Source organism: Elephas maximus, chromosome 2 (assembly GCF_024166365.1).
Source record: "Elephas maximus indicus isolate mEleMax1 chromosome 2, mEleMax1 primary haplotype, whole genome shotgun sequence".
NCBI lineage: Eukaryota > Metazoa > Chordata > Mammalia > Proboscidea > Elephantidae > Elephas > Elephas maximus.
This window is the reverse complement of record NC_064820.1, coordinates 100,980,702-100,998,800: the sequence shown is the minus strand read 5'-3', so window position 1 is coordinate 100,998,800 and position 18,099 is coordinate 100,980,702. Positions and strand designations below refer to the sequence as shown.

At 39.3% G+C, this 18,099-nt stretch overlaps 1 protein-coding gene across 7 annotated transcripts in view; it reads left to right on the top strand.

The window, feature by feature from the left end:
* Positions 1 to 18,099, top strand: part of FAM172A (family with sequence similarity 172 member A) — a 497,808-nt gene that overhangs the window by 357,352 nt on the left and 122,357 nt on the right. Inside the window, exon 12 of one of the 7 annotated variants that reach the window (XM_049867980.1) lies at positions 7,178 to 8,731. The exons of the other annotated variants lie outside the window; for them this stretch is intronic. Coding sequence (XP_049723937.1) covers positions 7,178 to 7,193 — 16 coding nt within the window. The 3' untranslated portion in view covers positions 7,194 to 8,731. Of the gene's footprint in view, positions 1 to 7,177; positions 8,732 to 18,099 lie in introns of those variants that run through there. 7 annotated transcript variants of the gene reach the window in all.

Below are 18,099 nucleotides of genomic sequence, written 5' to 3'. Positions count from 1 at the left end.
CCAGGCGGAGATCTATAGTGACATTGTCTATAAAATGGGTGAACAGTAGTACTGTCCCATTGGGTTATTGTGAGGATTATGTAATAATCCATAAAGAACTCTTAAAATAGTACCTAGCATATAGCATATAGTAAGGACCCAATAAATACCGTCAGTCCTCGCTTTGCACAGTTTCGACATTCACAAATTTCACTTACCACTGGTAAAACCAAAGAGGTTGTGGTCCAGTTGATTTCTGACTCATAGCGATTCTGTAGGAGAGAGTAGAACTGCCGCATAGGTTTTCCAAGGAGCGGCTGGTGGATTCAACTGCCTGCCTTTAGGTTAGCAGCCAAGCTTTTAACCACTGTGCCACCAGGGCTCCTCATGTACCACAGTTTAGCTAAATAGCCCCGGTCTCCTTCCCAAACATACCATTCAGATTTCAGTTACCACGTTAACTGTAAATAACTGTATTAAGTACAGGCTTTGCAGCTAGCCCTTCAGTCCACAAATCTCTATGTAAGTAACAGATGCACATCATGATCAGTGACGAGTCACATCATTTCTTTCAAAGGCTGCCGGTGATTGGTCGCTGCACGTCTGTAACTCGGTTCTCGCAGCTATCGCTGTCTGGCAGTGATGAACCCTCAGGACATTTTACAAAAATAGGTAATCAAGAGAGAGAATTGGCAAAGAAAGACGAAAGTGCAGCAAAGAAATAAAACGCTGGAAGTGAATTGGGAAGTGTTTGTGATGAAAAGGATGAATATGTCCCAGAGGAAGTGACGCCAGCAAAAAAAAAAAAAAACTTCACATTAAATGAACTCTCAGAGGTGCTTCATGACTGGAAAGGATAAAATAGTGGATGCTGATCTTAACTTTGCCAAGGCATAGAAAAATATGCTTGTACCATATCATAAGTTATGTGATGAGAAGGAGGCAAGCGCTGTTCAAACTACTATTGAGTTTTACAAGAAATGAAACACTTTAATTCTCAATGTTTTAAATTATAGTATTGTTGTTAGGTGCCGTCGAGTTGGTTCCGACTCATAGCGACCCTGTGCACAACAGAACGAAACACTGCCTGGTCCTGCGCCATCCTTACAATTGTTATGCTTGAGCTCATTGTTGCAGCCACTGTGTCAATCCACCTCGTTGAGGGTCTTCCTCTTTTCCACTGACCCTGTACTCTGCCAAGCATGATGTCCTTCTCCAGGGACTCATCCCGCCTGACAACATGTCCAAAGTATGTAAGATGCAGTTTCGCCATCCTTGCCTCTAAGGCACATTCTGGCCACACTTCTTCCAAGACAGATTTGTTCGTTCTTTTGGCAGTCCATGGTATATTCAATATTCTTTCGCCAACACAATTCAAAGGCGTCAACTCTTCTTCAGTTTTCCTTATTCATTGTCTAGCTTTCACATGCATATGATGTGATTGAAAATACCATGGCTTGGGTCAGGTGCACCTTAGTCTTCAGAGTGACAGCTTTGCTCTTCAACACTTTGAAGAGGTTCTTTGTGGCAGATTTGTCCGATGCAATGCGTCTTTTGATTTCTTGACTGCTGCTTCCATGGCTGTTGATTGTGGATCCAAGTAAAATGCAATCCTTGACAACTTCAATCTTTTCTCCATTTATCATGATGTTGCTCATTGGTCCAGTTGTGAGGATTTTTTTTTTCTTTATTTTGAGCTGTGATCCATAGTGAAGGCTAATTATAGTGTACTAAATAAATATTAATTTTACTATTATTACTATTTGCTTCCATAAAGATTACAGCCAAGAATGCCCTATGGAGCAGTTCTACTCTGTATCACATGGAGTCACTTTGAGTCTGAATCAACTAGATGGCAGTAGGTTTGGTTTGGTTTTTATTCATTTATAACTGACAGTAAGAGACATTTTAATGTTTTGACAAAAATTTTGAAGGTCACAGAATAATCGTCATTTTTCCCATTTTTCACTTGCACAGTTTCAGCTTGCACAATCATTTTCATGATCCCACACTACCTTGCAAAGTGAGAACTGCCTATAGTTGCTGTTAGCAGTTATTTTGTCTAGCAAGTCTAGTACCATAGTTTTGGGGAAATTGTTCATTGCTTTTCAATATTTGGGAATTCAAAACTTTCTGTCGTTTCTGTTGCTGTATTTTCTAGATTGTCAAGGTGCTGTTTCCAGTCACATCTTGTCATAAGGTTATCCTCAGAGGATAGTGGCTTAGTGGTTAAGACCTATGGATACTAACCAAAAAGGTCGGCAGTTAGAATCCACCAGGCACTCTTTGGAAACCCTATAAAGTAGTGCTGCTCATCCTGTAGGGTCACTTTGAGTCAGAATTGACTAAATGACAATGGGTTTGAGGTTTTTTTTTTTTGTATATATTCTACAAAAGTACAATATTTATACTCCTCGTTTTACTCTTCTTCAGTATTTTACCCTATTTCTTTATTCTAAACCTTCTTAAATTCCATGCTGACCATTTCCCTTTCATTCTTCTTTATGTTAATGTCCTATTATTCCATACACTCTCTCAGCCCCTGAAACCTATCAGTTCTTTAATATATGGTCTTCCTTTCAAAATGACACCTGCCTGCCTTTAAATTCATCAGTTTCTTCCGTATGTTTCCACTATATTTCTGTCGATCATACAAGAGCAATCATTCTTGAATTTAAATTATTACAGGAAATTCTATGTAAGCAAAATGTAAAAGTTTAGGTGGAAGTTGACGAAGTCAATAAACCATTATTGGCAACAAAACAAAAATATAAATGCTCTGATTTATCATCATTTGTACTTTTTGAGCCATGTGGATGTGTAATTGAGTATTCAAAAAAGGTAATAAATAAGATTTACATTAAATAAATAATGATAATGGAAGTCTTATGTTCAGTTTTCCATTCACAGTTGGTTTGATATGTTTCCTTGAGTTCTGAGGCTTTCAGCAGATGCAACATTCATCAGGTAATCCTGCCATGTTTTCTGCACAGTGAAGAGGAGGCTGCTGAGAACTCAAGCAATACACACTATCCATTGCTGTCGAGTTGATTCTGACTCACGGCGACCCTATAAGACAGAGTAGAACTGCCCCATAGTGTTTCCAAGGAGTTGGATTCGAACTGCCAACCTTTTGGCTAGCAGCTGTAGCTCAGTGTAGCTCTTAGCCACTGCACCACCAGAGCTCCACTGCACTCTAGATGGATAAATTTGAATTGGGGATTAGTCTGCTCAAAGGAGAGCGTGCTAACGTGGTTTTTCTTTCAGACATTTGGTATCATAGTGAGGTGGGGATATGACTCAGTTTGATAAACTGAATACTGTATTACCTCAGTGTCTAAAGCACAAGGGTTTTGTCAGGTTTAAAATGCTTGAAGGAGCTTTTAATCTATATATTTAGGTAAAGTTACAGTATTAGAAAATTTCTGCTTAAAATTTTTTAGTCTGGTGCTCCCTCTTGAATGTTCATAGTCATTACTGCATCTTACATTTCCTAATGGAAAAGTTTAGGTTTTTTGTTTTGTTTTAAAGGTATGAATGCCTCTATTTGACTTGCTTCTGTTCGTAGCTGCCTAAAGAGATTTTAGGGAAGTTTACAGAGGCCCCAATCTTGTGATAGTATTACCATCAAAGCCAATTAATTTGGGATCTCTTTAAAAAAAAAGAAGTTCTCATAACACCTAGAAGAGTCATCTGCAGTAAACAGAAATTCTATTCTACTTCTCATTTACTTCACTGAGTCCATGTCACAGGCTGAATTACTAGTTTCATTGGTCATAAGCTGTCGTTTCTGTTGAGTGTATTTTACTGTGCAGTATAATAGAAAATTTTTCGTTAAACCAGTTGCATAGTTCCTGCTCTGAAGTGGAAGCCGAGTACAAATTTGAAAGTAGAAGGCAGTGAGTGCCTGTACTCTGACTAGTCAATTCAAGAACATCCTTAAAGCTTTTCTTCTGTAACAAGGGCAAACTCAGCTGAAAAGTTTGTTTAAATCTTGTGTGGCATAACAAGAACCTTTAAGCTTTATCTGTCTGTATCTATGAATATACCTGACTCATCACCATAGTGCCTTTCAACTCAGCTCTGCTCGGCTCAACTATTCTTCCTGCCTTATACAGATATTTAAAATTCTGTAAAGGCTACTGGTAACGGCTGCAGGTTTCTATACTTAATATTATTTTATAGCACAGGAAATTCATAGCTCATGAATATCTCAGATCTACAAAATGAGGAATTTTTCTTTGTATCCTCTGTGCGGTCATGTCATATTTGTATGTGAGCTTTTATTTCCAAGCAGCAATTACATCATAACAGAATCATTTTTAAAAATAATAAGAACAACAACAAAAGAAGTAACAAAAAAAAAATTCCTTCATATTCTTAATCTGAAGTTAAGAAAAAGAGGGAAATTTTGTGCTGGCAGCACTGTTCATTCTGGTTTTTCTATATATTTTAGGAAGAATAAAAGTGCCTTTTTTTTATTTTCACAAATGGCTATCCTTTTGCCCATATTCTTGCCCTCTGTTGTCTCCTGTGCAGAACAGTGCTATTGTTACCTGTGATATAAGTTTTTCTCATAGAGCAGTAGATGATTCTATAGAGTGACTACATTGATTCGATTAATTCTATTTCCATGGTATTACAACTTTAATGTTCTTATTGTATGTGCTATGCTTTCAGGTATCAGTTTTTCTTACCTGTATAACTTATCTTTGAGGTCTCGCTTTGTCATATATGGTTTTGTACTTAAAAACCTACACAAAGGATTGACAGTTTAATCATTTCAGTGTATTTTAAGGTGGTTTTCAGTGAACTAAATTTGTTACAATGTGTGGTGTTAACTCTCTCACTCTGAGGTGGGAAGCTTCTTGCCTGTCTTACAGTGTTCAGCTGCCAGAGTTTTCTGGATTCCTGACTTTACTTCCTAGACCCAGAGAGGGGCCTTCCAGTGCCTGGTCTCTGAATCTTATCTCCTGCCTTTACCTTTTGCCTTCCTCCTTGAATAATGTGGTCCTTGGGGACCTATACCTGCCCTTTAGAGTGGCAGCGCCTTTACCCTGACAACTGGTCAGTGCTAACTTAACACCTGCAGAGTGGGGAAAACTATTAAGATCAGCACCATCTATTCTGCCTTGCTCTCTCCGTCTGACATCTTGGATCTTCTGGCCTGTTCTGTTGATTTATTTCCATTCAAAAAGTATTTTTGGGGGATTCTACTAGAGAAGTGGAACTTTGCATACACCCTTGAACGAAGTCCAGTCCTCCTCTATCTGGAAATATCTCTTTATCTACATGTTCAGCTTTGGGAGCTATGCGTTTGGAGAAATGAGGAAGCAAGGATCGCCTTCCCAGCGAATGAAATAATTGACCAATAAGATGATGTAGGTGTTTTATTCTCTTACTATACTATACACATGGATGGTTCATGCATTAGCATCATGTCTGGCATATAAGTACAAAATGTACGGCATCTGTAATAGCCGTTTGGAGCCCTGGTGGTGTAGTGGTTAAGAGCTCAGGCTGCTAATCAAAAGGTTAGCAATTCGAATCCACCAGCCACTCTGTGGTGACACTGTGAGGTAGTTTTACTTTGTCCTGTAGCATCGCTGTGAGTCTGAATCGACTCAGTGACAACGGGTTTGGTTTTTTGGTTTTAAAATATCCGTTTGAGTTCCATATCTCCTATCTGGAGAGCTAAGACATGAAACTCCAGCTAACTGTTTAAGGCACCAAATGTATCTGAGTGGAAAAGTCAGTAAGTTCAGAGGGTAGGGAGATCACTGTGGTCCAAAGTATTTGACAAAGAAATAGGGACTATTTTAGGAGAATCCAGTAATACAAATCCTGACACTTTGTGCCTTTCTGTTTAAAATTTAACTCTTAACCACTCTTAATATCAAAAATCCTATTAATAGAAAACTTTACTTCTCTTTAAGCAAGTATAGCTGTCCTGCTCTCCTGACAGTTTCTCTTCTCCCCCATTTAGATTATAAATACATGGAGGCCTGGGACCATGTCTTCCTTATCCTTACCATGTAATTCCCTAGGGATAAGACTGGCCTGATTCTTAAATTGTAATCTAATCACTTACTAAGAGGTCCCTGTATTTTCTGAAGGTGATGGATTAGCCTTTTAAGCACCCCAGCCCAAATGGTGCTGGTTGTCTTTGGCATTCCCACTACCCACATTCCTCTGATCTTTGTTTTCCAACCAGTTATGCTTCTGCTTATTTTCCCTGATCACCCCATTTCCATAGTATATTAAGTATACTTTTAAGAAGATGTTGACATCCCTTAAAATATGGGCCTTTATTTGTGACGGCACGTATGCATAAACTGGGGGATGTACACATTGGAAACTTCTGACCGAGTACAAAGAAAGCCTTAATTGAGAGCACACGAGTTAATTCTAAAATCCATCAAGATAATACAGCCTTACTTTTTAATTCAGTAAATGTTTTTAATCACTATGTTTAAACTCAGCTAATATAATAAAGCTTTACTCAAATTCAGTTGAACTCACTTTTTTCCAATTCCCTAAAAACATACTTCGTTCTATTATTTTTAGACCATTAATGAGCCTTTTTTCTGTGATAGCCTCATTTCAGTATATGGGCATAGATAGGTAGATATAGAGACATATCGTAGTTGCTGTTAGGGACCATGGAGTCGGTTCCGACTCATAGCGACCCTGTGTACAACAGAACCAAACACTGCCCGGTCCTGCACCATCCTCCCAATTGTTGTTATGCTTGAGCCCATTATTGCAGTCCCTGTGCAGTCCATCTCACTGAGGGTCTTCCTCTTTTCCGCTGACCCCCTGCTTTACCAAGCATGATGTCCTTCTCCAGGGACTGTTCCCTCCTGATAATATGACCAAAGTATGTGAGACATAGTCTTGCCATCCTTGCTTCTAAGGAGCATTCTGCTTGTACTTCTTCCAAGACAGATTCGTTCTTTCTTTTTGGCAGTCCATGGTATATTCAGTATTCTCTGCCAACACCACAATTCAAAGGTGTCAATTCTCTAGTCTTCCTTATTCATCCTCCAGCTTTCACATGCATGTGAGGTAATTGAAAATGCCATGGCTTGGGTCAGGGGCACCTTTGTCTTCAAAGTGACATTTTTGCTTTCTAATAAAGAGGCCCTTTGCAGCAGATTTGCCCAATGCAGTGCATCTTTTGATTTTTTGACTGCAGCTTCCATGGGTGTTGATTGTGGATCCAAGTAAAATGAAGTCCTTGACAACTTCAGTATTTTCTCTGTTTATCATGATGTTGCTTATTGGTCCAACTCCAGTGGAGGAGTAGGATCTGTAAACCGATGTTAACTAGGAATTCAGGCGTGGATACCTAGGTTTCTTGGCGCACAGGGTTATGCAAGGTAAGGACTGTTTGCAGTACTTATTTATGGCAGTGAGGGGACAGGTAATCAATTGAGGGGTAGTCCCAGCAATACCTGGCGTAACCACCCAAAACCAAATCCGATTCAGCGATTCAGACTCGTAACAACCTTATAGGACAGGGTAGAACTGCCCCATAGGGTTTCCAAGGAGCAGCTGGTGGATTGAACTGCCGGCCTTTTGGTTAGCAGCCAAATGCTTAAGCAGCATACCACCAGGGCTCCAATACCTGGCATATAGATGTATAATAAATATTTGTAAAGTTGAGAGGGTACTTCAGAGAAGTTGGGGGAAGGGTTCCTGAAGAACTGTAGATAAGATGCCTAGACATCTTTCAGAGAGAGAAGATGGAGGCAGCGAATAAGGGACCCCAGACAGGTTGAAGGAGTAGAGCACAAGAGGGAGCCTGGCACTGCAGTGGGAATTGGAAGCAAAGGCCTCAGTTCCTCTCACCGTGTGCACCACAGTCTCCGCTCCCTGAATTGGTGTGGGCCCAAGGGCGAGGCTGGTGACTAATTTGAAGCCATAAAAGCCATCAGTTCCTACCAGACTCCCGGCTGGCTTGGGGTGCTGTCTTACCCCAAGGCTGGGCACAGGCCCTCAAGCTGCTTCTCCCCTTTGCCAAGCAGTGTGGGAGCTGGTCCAGAAAGCCCATGCCAGTGTGACTTGATGCTTGGACCTTGTTTAGTGCCCAGGTGCCCCTGGTGGGCTGATGGTTAGGCCAAGGATCAGACCAGGTATCTGCCCATGCCCTGAGGTGTGGGAGGTGCTCCTGGCTCCTTCACCTTATAAATTCAAGGACAGTATGGTACCCTGCAGACCCTGGCTCAGAGCAGGAGTACTGCGGGCCTGGCTCCAGAGCCCTACTATGGGTGTCTTCCCCAAGCCCTACATTGTCCTGTGGTGCATCCTGAGGTTGGTCTCAGCAATAGAAAGAGAGATGAAGCAGCTGATGCATTAGGGGATGACCCTGGGGTACCCGCAGGCCGATGTGGGGTTCACCTTAGGAGCTCTTTTTGAACAGGTGCTTAGCCAGACAACCATCTACCGCCTCAAGGCCCAACAGCTCTGCCTACCAGCATGGCTACCATTCTAGGCCTCCCCATGCTTTCAAGCTGAGGGGCCGCCTTTCGTGGAAGGGCAAGGAGAGAGGAAAGGTAAGGGTTTTTAGCATTAAATTCTCTTTTCACTATCTAAAAAAGAAGTTAAAAATATGTAGAGGGTGGTAATGGAAGTTGTTTAGGGAAAATTTGGGAGGAAAGTTGAAGTTTATTGCTACTTTGTATTTTTCTTTTGTTTATCTCTGGCATTGATTTTAAGGTACATTAAGAATACATAAATGATTTCAGATATTTGTTTCTTTACTGAAAATTATTTGTGTCTCTATACCTTGTGGTTATCAGTAAAAATAGGGTTTGCTTTTTTTAATGTTTTTTTTTTTTGAGCCAAGAAGGCATGTCTTAAAGTTTTGAGGAGAAAGTTTTGTTTAAAGACCCCATCTTTATTTTATTTTATTTTATTTGTTAATCTTTTTAATGTGAAATTCCGTAGTCATTCAGAAAAGCAAAAAATAAATAAATATACAGCTCAGTGAATCACCACAACACAGACATCCCTACGACCACCATCCAGTCAAGTAGCCAGCTCCTCAGAAGCTCCCCACCCCTTTCCCACCATGATCCCTCCCTTCTCTCTCCTCCCCCAGTGGAAACCAACTTCACTCCTTACTTTCCTCTGTGTATCTAACTCCTGTTTAAGCATTCCTAAACAATTTAGTTTACTTTTGCCTATTTTTTAATATTATGTAAATGGAGTCGCACAACATGTATTCTGTTGTGTCTGGCTTCTTCCAGACAATGAGATGTTTATAAGATTTATACATGTTGTTGCATGTGCTTGTAGTTCATTTATTTTTATTGTTCATTATGTTCCATTGTATGAATATCTCACAGTGTATACTATGAAGTCATTTAGGTTGACTCTACTGTGGGGCTATTATGAGCATTAAAAAAAAACAAACCCAGTGCCGTCAAGTCAATTCCAACTCATAGCAACCTTATAGGACAGAGTAGAACTGCCCCATAGAGTTTCCAAGGAGCACCTGGCGGATTCGAACTGCCGACCCTTTGGTTAGGAGCTGTAGCACTTAACCACTACGCCACCAGGGTTTCCATTATGAACATACTACACTCTTATATATGTATCCTGGTAAACATAAGCATGCATTTCTATATATCTAGAAGTAGAATTTCTGGAACACAGGATATATGTATCTGTAACTTTACTAAAAACAGGCCCTTTCCCAAAGTGATAGTAACATTTCATAGTCTCTGGCATTGTACGAGACTTCCCATTGCTCACCATCCTCACCAGCACTTTTATGGATAGGCTTTGTAATTTTAGCCATTCTGGGGAGTATGCAGTGGTATCTCATTGTGGTTTTAATTATTTGTTTCTTGGGTTATTAATGAAGTTAACTAATTTTTTTTCATATGCTTATTAGTCATTTAGCTATTTTATGAAGCATGTACAGATGCTTTGCCCAATTTGGGGTTGGATTGTTTGGCTTTTCCTTATTAATTTGAGATAACTCTATATATTGGAAATGAGCCATTTATATGGTTAATGTATTACAAATATCTTTTCCTACTCTTTCTTAATGATGTCTTTTGATAAGTAGACATTCTTAATTTTAACATAATTTTATCAGACTTTATTTCTTTCCTTTCTGGTTTATGCTTTTTTTGTCTTATTTAAGAAATCTCTCCTAGCTTGAAATCATAAAGATCTTCTGATACTTAATCTTTTAAAGTTTTATTTTCCCTTTAATATTTAGGCCTATGATTACTTGTAATTTACTTTTGTATGTATTATAGTGTAATGATCTAATTTCATAATTTGTTTTCCATTTGGCTACCCAACTGTCCCTGCTCTTATTTTAATTACATCTTGTCATTTTTAAATAAACAAGTCCGTGGTGTTGTGGTTAAACAAAAAGGAGTTAAAATTTTTTCAGGAAATGAGGAACACACTGATGAGAAAGAATAGTGGAAAGGAAGGTTGTGAACATAATGAGAAGAGACAATTTTTAGAATAGGTTTTAGATCCTAAAATCTAGAAGGAGGAGGAAGGAAGAAGAAGGGACTAGCCTTGAAAGGGAGAAGGTGACTTTTCCTCTAAAACAATCATTTGAACTTTTTATACTCAAAATCTTCAAGCCCTGCAAAATGAATGCAAGTTATATTTCATCAGGTTATGTAATGTCTCATACTTTGATTTTTTTATTTTTTTTTAGTTTTTATTTTACTATATGATTTCCCCGGAATAAATTATATATGCCATCCTGTCACCGTTTCATAGGATTATAATTACCAATACCACTACTTTCATTACTACTGCTCTCACCACTGCCCTCACCACTAGGGGGCCTAGACATTTTTTTTTTTCCTATATTACCCTCATTCTCGAAACTTCCATGTAAGATTAAGTAACTCCCCACTAGATAATGGCATCTAGTTTTGAATTCAGATCTCTCACCTCCACAATATGGGGCAACCTCTCTGATATAACCCAGCTTGAGGAATAAGCTTTTATTGAAGTGATTTGAAGTTAAAAAGTCAAGTAAATATTCATATAGTACTTACATTCTTCTAACTCTTTAAAATTACCTAATTGGTTAACAGCTTGGCTGCTAACCAAAGGCCGGCAGTTCAAATCCCACCAACCACTCCTTGGCAACCCCACAGGGTAGTTCTACTCTGTCCTATAGGGTCACTGTGAGTCAGAATCAAGTCAACGGCAGTGGGTTTGATTATCGTTGTTAGGTGCTGTCAAGTCAGTTCCAACTCATAGTGACCCTGCATACAACTGAATGAAACACTGCCCAGTCCTGCGCCATCCTCATAGTCATTGCTATGTTTGAGCCCATTGCCATAGCCAAATGTTAATCCATCTCCTTGAGGTTCTTCCTTGTTTTCACTGACCCTGTATCAAGTATGACATCCTTCATCAGGGACTGAACCTCCCGATAACATGTCCAAAGTACGTGAGGTGAAATCTCGCCATCCTTGCTTCTAGTGAACACTGTGGCTGTACTTCTTCCAAATAGATTTGTTTGTTCTTCTGGCAGTCCATGGTATATTCAGTGTTCTTCACTGAAGTCGTCAGTTCTTCTTTGGTCTTCCATATTCATTGTCCAGCTTTCACATGCATACAAGGCAAATAAAAATACCATGGCTTGAGTCAGGTGCACCTTAGCCCTCAAAGTCACATCTTTACTTTTCAACACTTAAAAGAGGTCTTTTGCAGCAGATTTGCCCAATACAATTCGGCGTTTGATTTCTTGACTGCTACTTCCATGGGCGTCGATTGTGGACCCAAATAAAGTGAAATCCTTGACAACTTCAGTATTTTCTCACTTTATCATGATGTTGCTTATTGGTCCAGATGTGAGGATTTTTGTTTTCTTTATGTTGAGGGGTAATCCAAATTGGAGGCTGTAGTCTTCAATTTTCATCAGTAAATGCTTCAAGTCCTCTTCACGTTCAGTAAGCAGGTTGTATTGTTTTCATAATTCAGGTTGTTAATGAGTCTTCCTCCAAACCTGATATTGCGTTTTTCTTCATATAGTCCAGCTTCTCAGATTATCTGCTCAGCATACAGATTGAATAAGTATGGTGAAAGGATACAACCCTGATACACACCTTTTCTGACTTGAAACAACGCAATATCCCCTTGTTCTGTTCAAATGACTGCCTCTTGATCTATGTGCAGATTCCTCATGAGCACAATTAAGTGTTTTGGAATTCTCATTCCTCGCAATGTCACCCATAGTTCATTATGACCCACACACTTGAATGCCTTTGCTTAGTCAGTACAGCACAGGTAAACATCTTTGGTATTCTCTGCTTTCAGCCAAGATCTGACATCAGCAGTGCTATCTGTAAAAGTGACATGGGGATGGCGTCTGACCTCCTCTAACTTCACAAGGGGGAAGGGGAATCAAGATCAACATCCCAATACTGATTCTTGTGAGGTGGACGTCAGGCGTGCCTCTTATCTCTGCCACCAACTGTCCCTTCCATGGCACTTGCTACTTCTTTTCTGGGTTCACTAATTCATTGCAATGACCACACAGAACTCACAGACAATACGATTGTGGGTTTTATTAGGAAAGTAACAGATTACAGTTCAGGTTAAGGACCGCTCAGGATACAGTTCTTCCATCAGGACAGCCTCTTAACAGCCGTGCCTATAGGCATGCCTCTCTCTGGTGCCTCAGCCCCTGCCCTGCTTGGGCAAGTGTTACAAACCTTTTAGCTCTGCTGGTAAGTGCCCTCAGGCACCCTACTCCTCCAATAAGCCCTGGCCTGAAGGTGCTCAGCTCTAGTTCCATGAGTTGGCAAACCTACCTCCACCAAGTGCCTGAAGGCACTCAGCTTTCTTGTTCGGTGGGCTGGGAAACCCTGCAGGCTGTCTGCTGCTGGTCTCTCCTGCTGCCATTTCTCTGCCACCACTTCTCGCTGTCTTCAGTTTTACAGCTCTCTCTCTGTCCCTGGATCTAAAAGGGTCTGAGTTCAGGGATCCCAGGTTCAAAGGACACACTCCTCTCCTGGTTTTTCTTCCTCTTTCTGCTCTGGAATTGACTCTCTTTTAAGCTTAGCGGGGTAGCAAAATTGACCAATTCCCTTGGTGGGCCACAATCACCTTCTTGACACATTCCCACCCAGTCACTTGGGTGGGAGTTACAAGACTGTGGCGAGAAAGTCCACACAAAAGCGACCATTGCACTGCAGGATCCCTCATTCCACGTCCTCTTCAGAAACCAACTTGAATTTCTGGCAGTTCTGTGTTGATGTACTGCTGCAACCATTTTTTAATTTTTTGCAGCAAAATTTTTCTTGTGTGTAATATGAATGATATTGTTTATAATTCCCGCATTCTGTTGGATCACCTTTCTTAGGAATGGATACAAATATGGATCTCTTCCAGTCTTTTGGCTGGGTTGCTGTCTTCCCAATTTCTTGGCTTAGGCAAGTGAGTGCTTCCAACGATGCATCCATTTGTTGAAATACCTCAATTGGTATTCCATCAGTTGCTGGAGCCTTGTTTGTTGCCAGTGCCTTCAGTGCAGCTTGGACTTCCATTGGTTCTTGATTATATGCTGCCTCCTAAAATTGATTGTTGACCAGTTCTTTTTGGTATAGTGACTCTGTGTGGTCCTTCCATCTTCTGTTGATGCTTCCTGTCCTTTAATATTTTGCCCATAGAATCCTTCAGTATTGCAGCTCAAGGCTTGAATTTTTTTCTTCAGTTCTTTCAACTTAAGAAATGCCATCCGTGTTCTTCCCTTTTGGTTTTCTAACTCCAGGTCTTTGCACATTCCATTATAAAACTTTACTTTGTCTTCTCAAGCTGCCCCTTGAAATCTTCTGTTCAGCTCTTTTACTTGATTTCTTCCATTAGCTTTAGCTACTTTACATTCAAGAACAAATTTCAGAGTCTCTTCTGACATCCATTTTAGTCTTTTCTCTCTCTTCAGACTTTTTTAATAACCCTTTGCTTTCTTCATATATAATGTCATTGATGTCATCCCACAACTAGCCTGGTCTCTGGTCATTAGTGTTCAATGCGTTAAATCTATTCTTGAGATGGTTTCTACGTTAAGGTGGGATATACTCAAGGTCGTATTTTGGCTCTTGTGGACTTGCTCTGATTTTCTTCAGTTTCAACTTGAACTTGCATGTGAGCAATTGATGGTCTGTTCTGTTTTCGGCCCCTAGCCTCGACAGATGTAGTCGATTTGTTTCCTGTGTATTCCATCCAGTGAAGTGCAACTGTATAGTCACTGTTTATATTGGTGAAAAAAAGTTTTTGCGATGAATAAGTCTTGGCCTCGCAATATTCTGTCATTCGATCTTCGGCATCATTTCTGTCACCAAGGCCATATTTTCCAAGTGCCAGTCATTCTTCTTTGTTTCCAACTTTCTCATTCCAATCACCAGTAATTACCAGTGTATCTCAACTGCATATTAGATCAATTTCAGACTGCAGAAGTTGGTAAAAAAAAATCTTCAATTTCTTCATCTTTGGCCTTAGTGGTTGGTGTCTACATTTGAATAATAGTCATATTAACTAGTTTTCCTTGTAGGTGTATGGATATTATCCTATTACTGACAGCATTTTACTTCAGGATAGATCTTGAAATTTTTCTTTTCTGACCATGAATGCTACCTGCCATTCCTCTTTGATTTGTCATTCCCTGCATGGTAAACCACATGATTGTCCAATTCAAAACGGTCAATACCATTCCATTTCACTTCACTAATGCCTAGAATATCGATCTATATGTGGTCCATTTCATTTTGATGATTTCCAGTTTTCCTAGATTCATACATTCCATGTTCAGATCATTAATGGATGTTTGCAGCTGATTCTTCTCTTCTGAATCATGCCACATCACCAAATAAAGGTCCCGAAAGCTTTACTCCATCCACGTCATTAAGATCAACTCTACTTTGAGGAGGCATCTGTTCCCCAGATGTATTTTGAGTGTCTTCTGAGTGTCTTCTTACCTGAGGGGCTCATCTTCCAGCACTATATGAGAAAGTGTTCCACTGCTATTCATAAGGTTTTCACTGGCCAGTTTTTTTTTTTTTTTTTTTTTAGAAGTAGATCGCCAGGTCCTTCTTTCTAGTCTGTCTTAGCCTGGAAGCTTTGCTGAAATCTGTCCACCATTGGTGACTCTATCAGTGGCATAGCTCCAGCATCACAGCAACACACAAGCCACCACAGTATGACAAAGTGACAGACGATTGGCGGTACCTAATCATAAAGAACAAATAAACCATGACGTTTAATTTTAAAAACATAGTTACAAGCCTCATTGTTTCAAGTGGACAATGGATATGCATAGAGATTATTCATGGAAACCTATAAAATAACTTCAAGCTTTCAGTTTATTTAGTCAGAAATACATAATCGCATTGAAAATTGTATGGCATTGATGCCCTGGTGGTGCAGTGGTTAAGAGCTACCGCTGCTGACCAAAAGGTCGGCGGTTCTAATCCACCAGCCATTCCTTGGAAACCCTCTGGGGCAGTTCTACTTTGTCCTATAGGGTAGCTGTAGAATAAACTCAGTGGCAGTGAGGCAGAGCAGGTGCAAATGAAGTATACTTGAACATAGCTTTACATGGTCCCATCATCCCTGATGACAGTGCCCAAAGTAGGGCCACACAAGTGTGGAGAAACTTCATCTCCACACTACAGCCTTTTTATGCTTGGGGCTTACATCACTGCTCAAGAAAAACATGATCTCTACTCTTAATGCTTCCATTTAAGAAAATGTTTAAAAACATTAAGCTCTTCTGATTCTTGAACCAAATTTATGACAGTGAGGCCACAACTTCATCTGAGGAGAAGAGCTGTGGTAGTGCCTGGATCTCTGCCTACAGCTTTACATTCCCAGAGTGACCGTTTCCCCCCACACAAGCTATAGGGATACAGTATGACAGATACATATTTTTTCTTCCTGTCACTGTCTGAAGATAGAGCATTGAGAATATACATCCAAACCCATTGCTGTCGAGTCAATTCCAACTCATAGCGGCCCTATTTAACAAAGTATAACTGCCCCATAGGGTTTCCTAGACTGTAATCTTTACAGAAGCAGATTGCCACATCTTTCTCCCAGTAAACAGCTGGCAGATTTCCGTTAGCAGCCAGACACTTAACTACTACACCACCAGGGCTCCTTGAGGATACACATAAAAAAAATAGGCTAGTGAAAATGGAGCCATGCCTAATTTGCTTAGCTTTAGATTCAACAGGTGACTAGTCACTTACTGTTGGACTATCCCACTAACAGCGTAATAATATCAACCCTATTCCTTCCTTTTCCTAGATATATCCCTTCTGGAAAGCCTGGAAAGAAAGGGAGGTATTTCAGCCTTTATCAAATTTTCAAAGAGGACCATGACCCTTTTTAGAAATATATTTTAAAGAGCATCTTTTCTTCAAATCTGTTTTTTGGATCTTGCCAGAGACACCTTTTTACATAAATCTTCAAGCTCCCACCAAATATTATATTATTTCCCTTCTCATTCTTATTGTTTCGTCAATCCTTGCCCCTTTAATTAAATTTCTATCCCAAAGAAATGACATTTTCTTCTCATTTTCCCAGAAGTCTAAGGAAACTTGAAGTGTTAGGATATCTGGCTTTAACCCTAAACATTATGTTGCTCTTAATTGGCATTTAACTGTTTCTATAATCTTACATTTTTAAAATATATATAGTGTACGGCAATGGATGCATCCTTGTTTGTTACACTAAAACTAGTGCCATAGGTTTTTTTTTTTTTTTTTCAGTATGAGCACCTTTGCTTATGGCTTTCCCCTAGAAATAATCTTGCTTACTAAACAGTATTGGTTTCCTGGGGAGAATCTATTCATGATGAATTCTTTTTAGGGTATAAAATTGTGCTGTCTATGTAAAACAAGGTTTTTAAAGTAAAAACTACAGTGACTTTCCAATAAAGTCCTAATAGAATGTGGGGGTGGTACTTGACAAGGTGGTTCTAAACTGAAAGTAAAATTTAGGGAAATAATTAAGGAATTTTGAAGATAAAGAGTTAGGGTAGCCGTAGCCTATCAGATGTTATGAAACTACAATAATTAAAATGGTGTGGTGGTACTGTTGCTGGTGTTGAGCAAAATAACTGAAACAGGTGTTTGGCTCTTCCATTCATGGGGATGTGAATCGGTGCAATGTTTATGACAAGCTGTTAGGTTATCCATATGAAAAGTTTTTGAAACATGCATTCTATTGTACCCATCATTTCAATTTTTAAAAATTTTCATAAGAAAACAATTCAGTGTGTGCACAAAGATTTAGTGATGAGGGTGTTCATCACAGCAGTTTTTATTTTAATACCAAAAAATTGGAAACAACCTAAATGCTCAGCAAAGGATTAAGTAAATAAATTGAAACACCGTATGCAGTTAAAATTGTACTACAGAACTTCAGTTTTTGGTAAACAAAATTTCAGAATATATAAAAAAAAAAAATTTTTTTTTTATAGTTGAGTGAGGTAAACAGTATATTAAACTTTATGACACCATTTTTTAAGGAAAAAGGTATATAATATATACAAAACAACTGAAGAATATATATGAAAATGTTTATCTTGGGATATTGGTATTGTGGGGGGGGTTTGTTTCGTTTTGTTTTGCTATATCTGTTGGTTACACAATTTAAAAAAATATAAGAAATATTTTTAAGGGAAGGTTGTATGAAATCTAGGGTTCCTAAAAGTATCCATTCTCCTAGTTTTCTTTGTCTTTAAAATGATATTTTCTCATTTTAAAGGAATATTTTAAAGGAGCAAATCTTTTCAGCTTTTCAGCTTTAGTCAGATTTGTGGGTTCTGTAAGAGGAAGGCATTTCTCTAGATGGAAAGGTATTGGGACATACCAGGAAGACGTTGCTAAACAGAAAGTTATTTTTTTTTAAGTTATGTTAAAGAGCTGTAGTGTAGCTCAGTGAGTGAAGACACCTGCCATATGTCTGTTTCCTACACAACATGGTGATTTACAATTGCAATTAGTCTGTTTATATACCTCAGTGTAGCTAACCCACGCTTAGGATATAATATAAGCCCAAGTCACTTCATGTTTCTGGATGTTTACTTTTCAATTTTTAAAGCTTTTGAAAAAATAG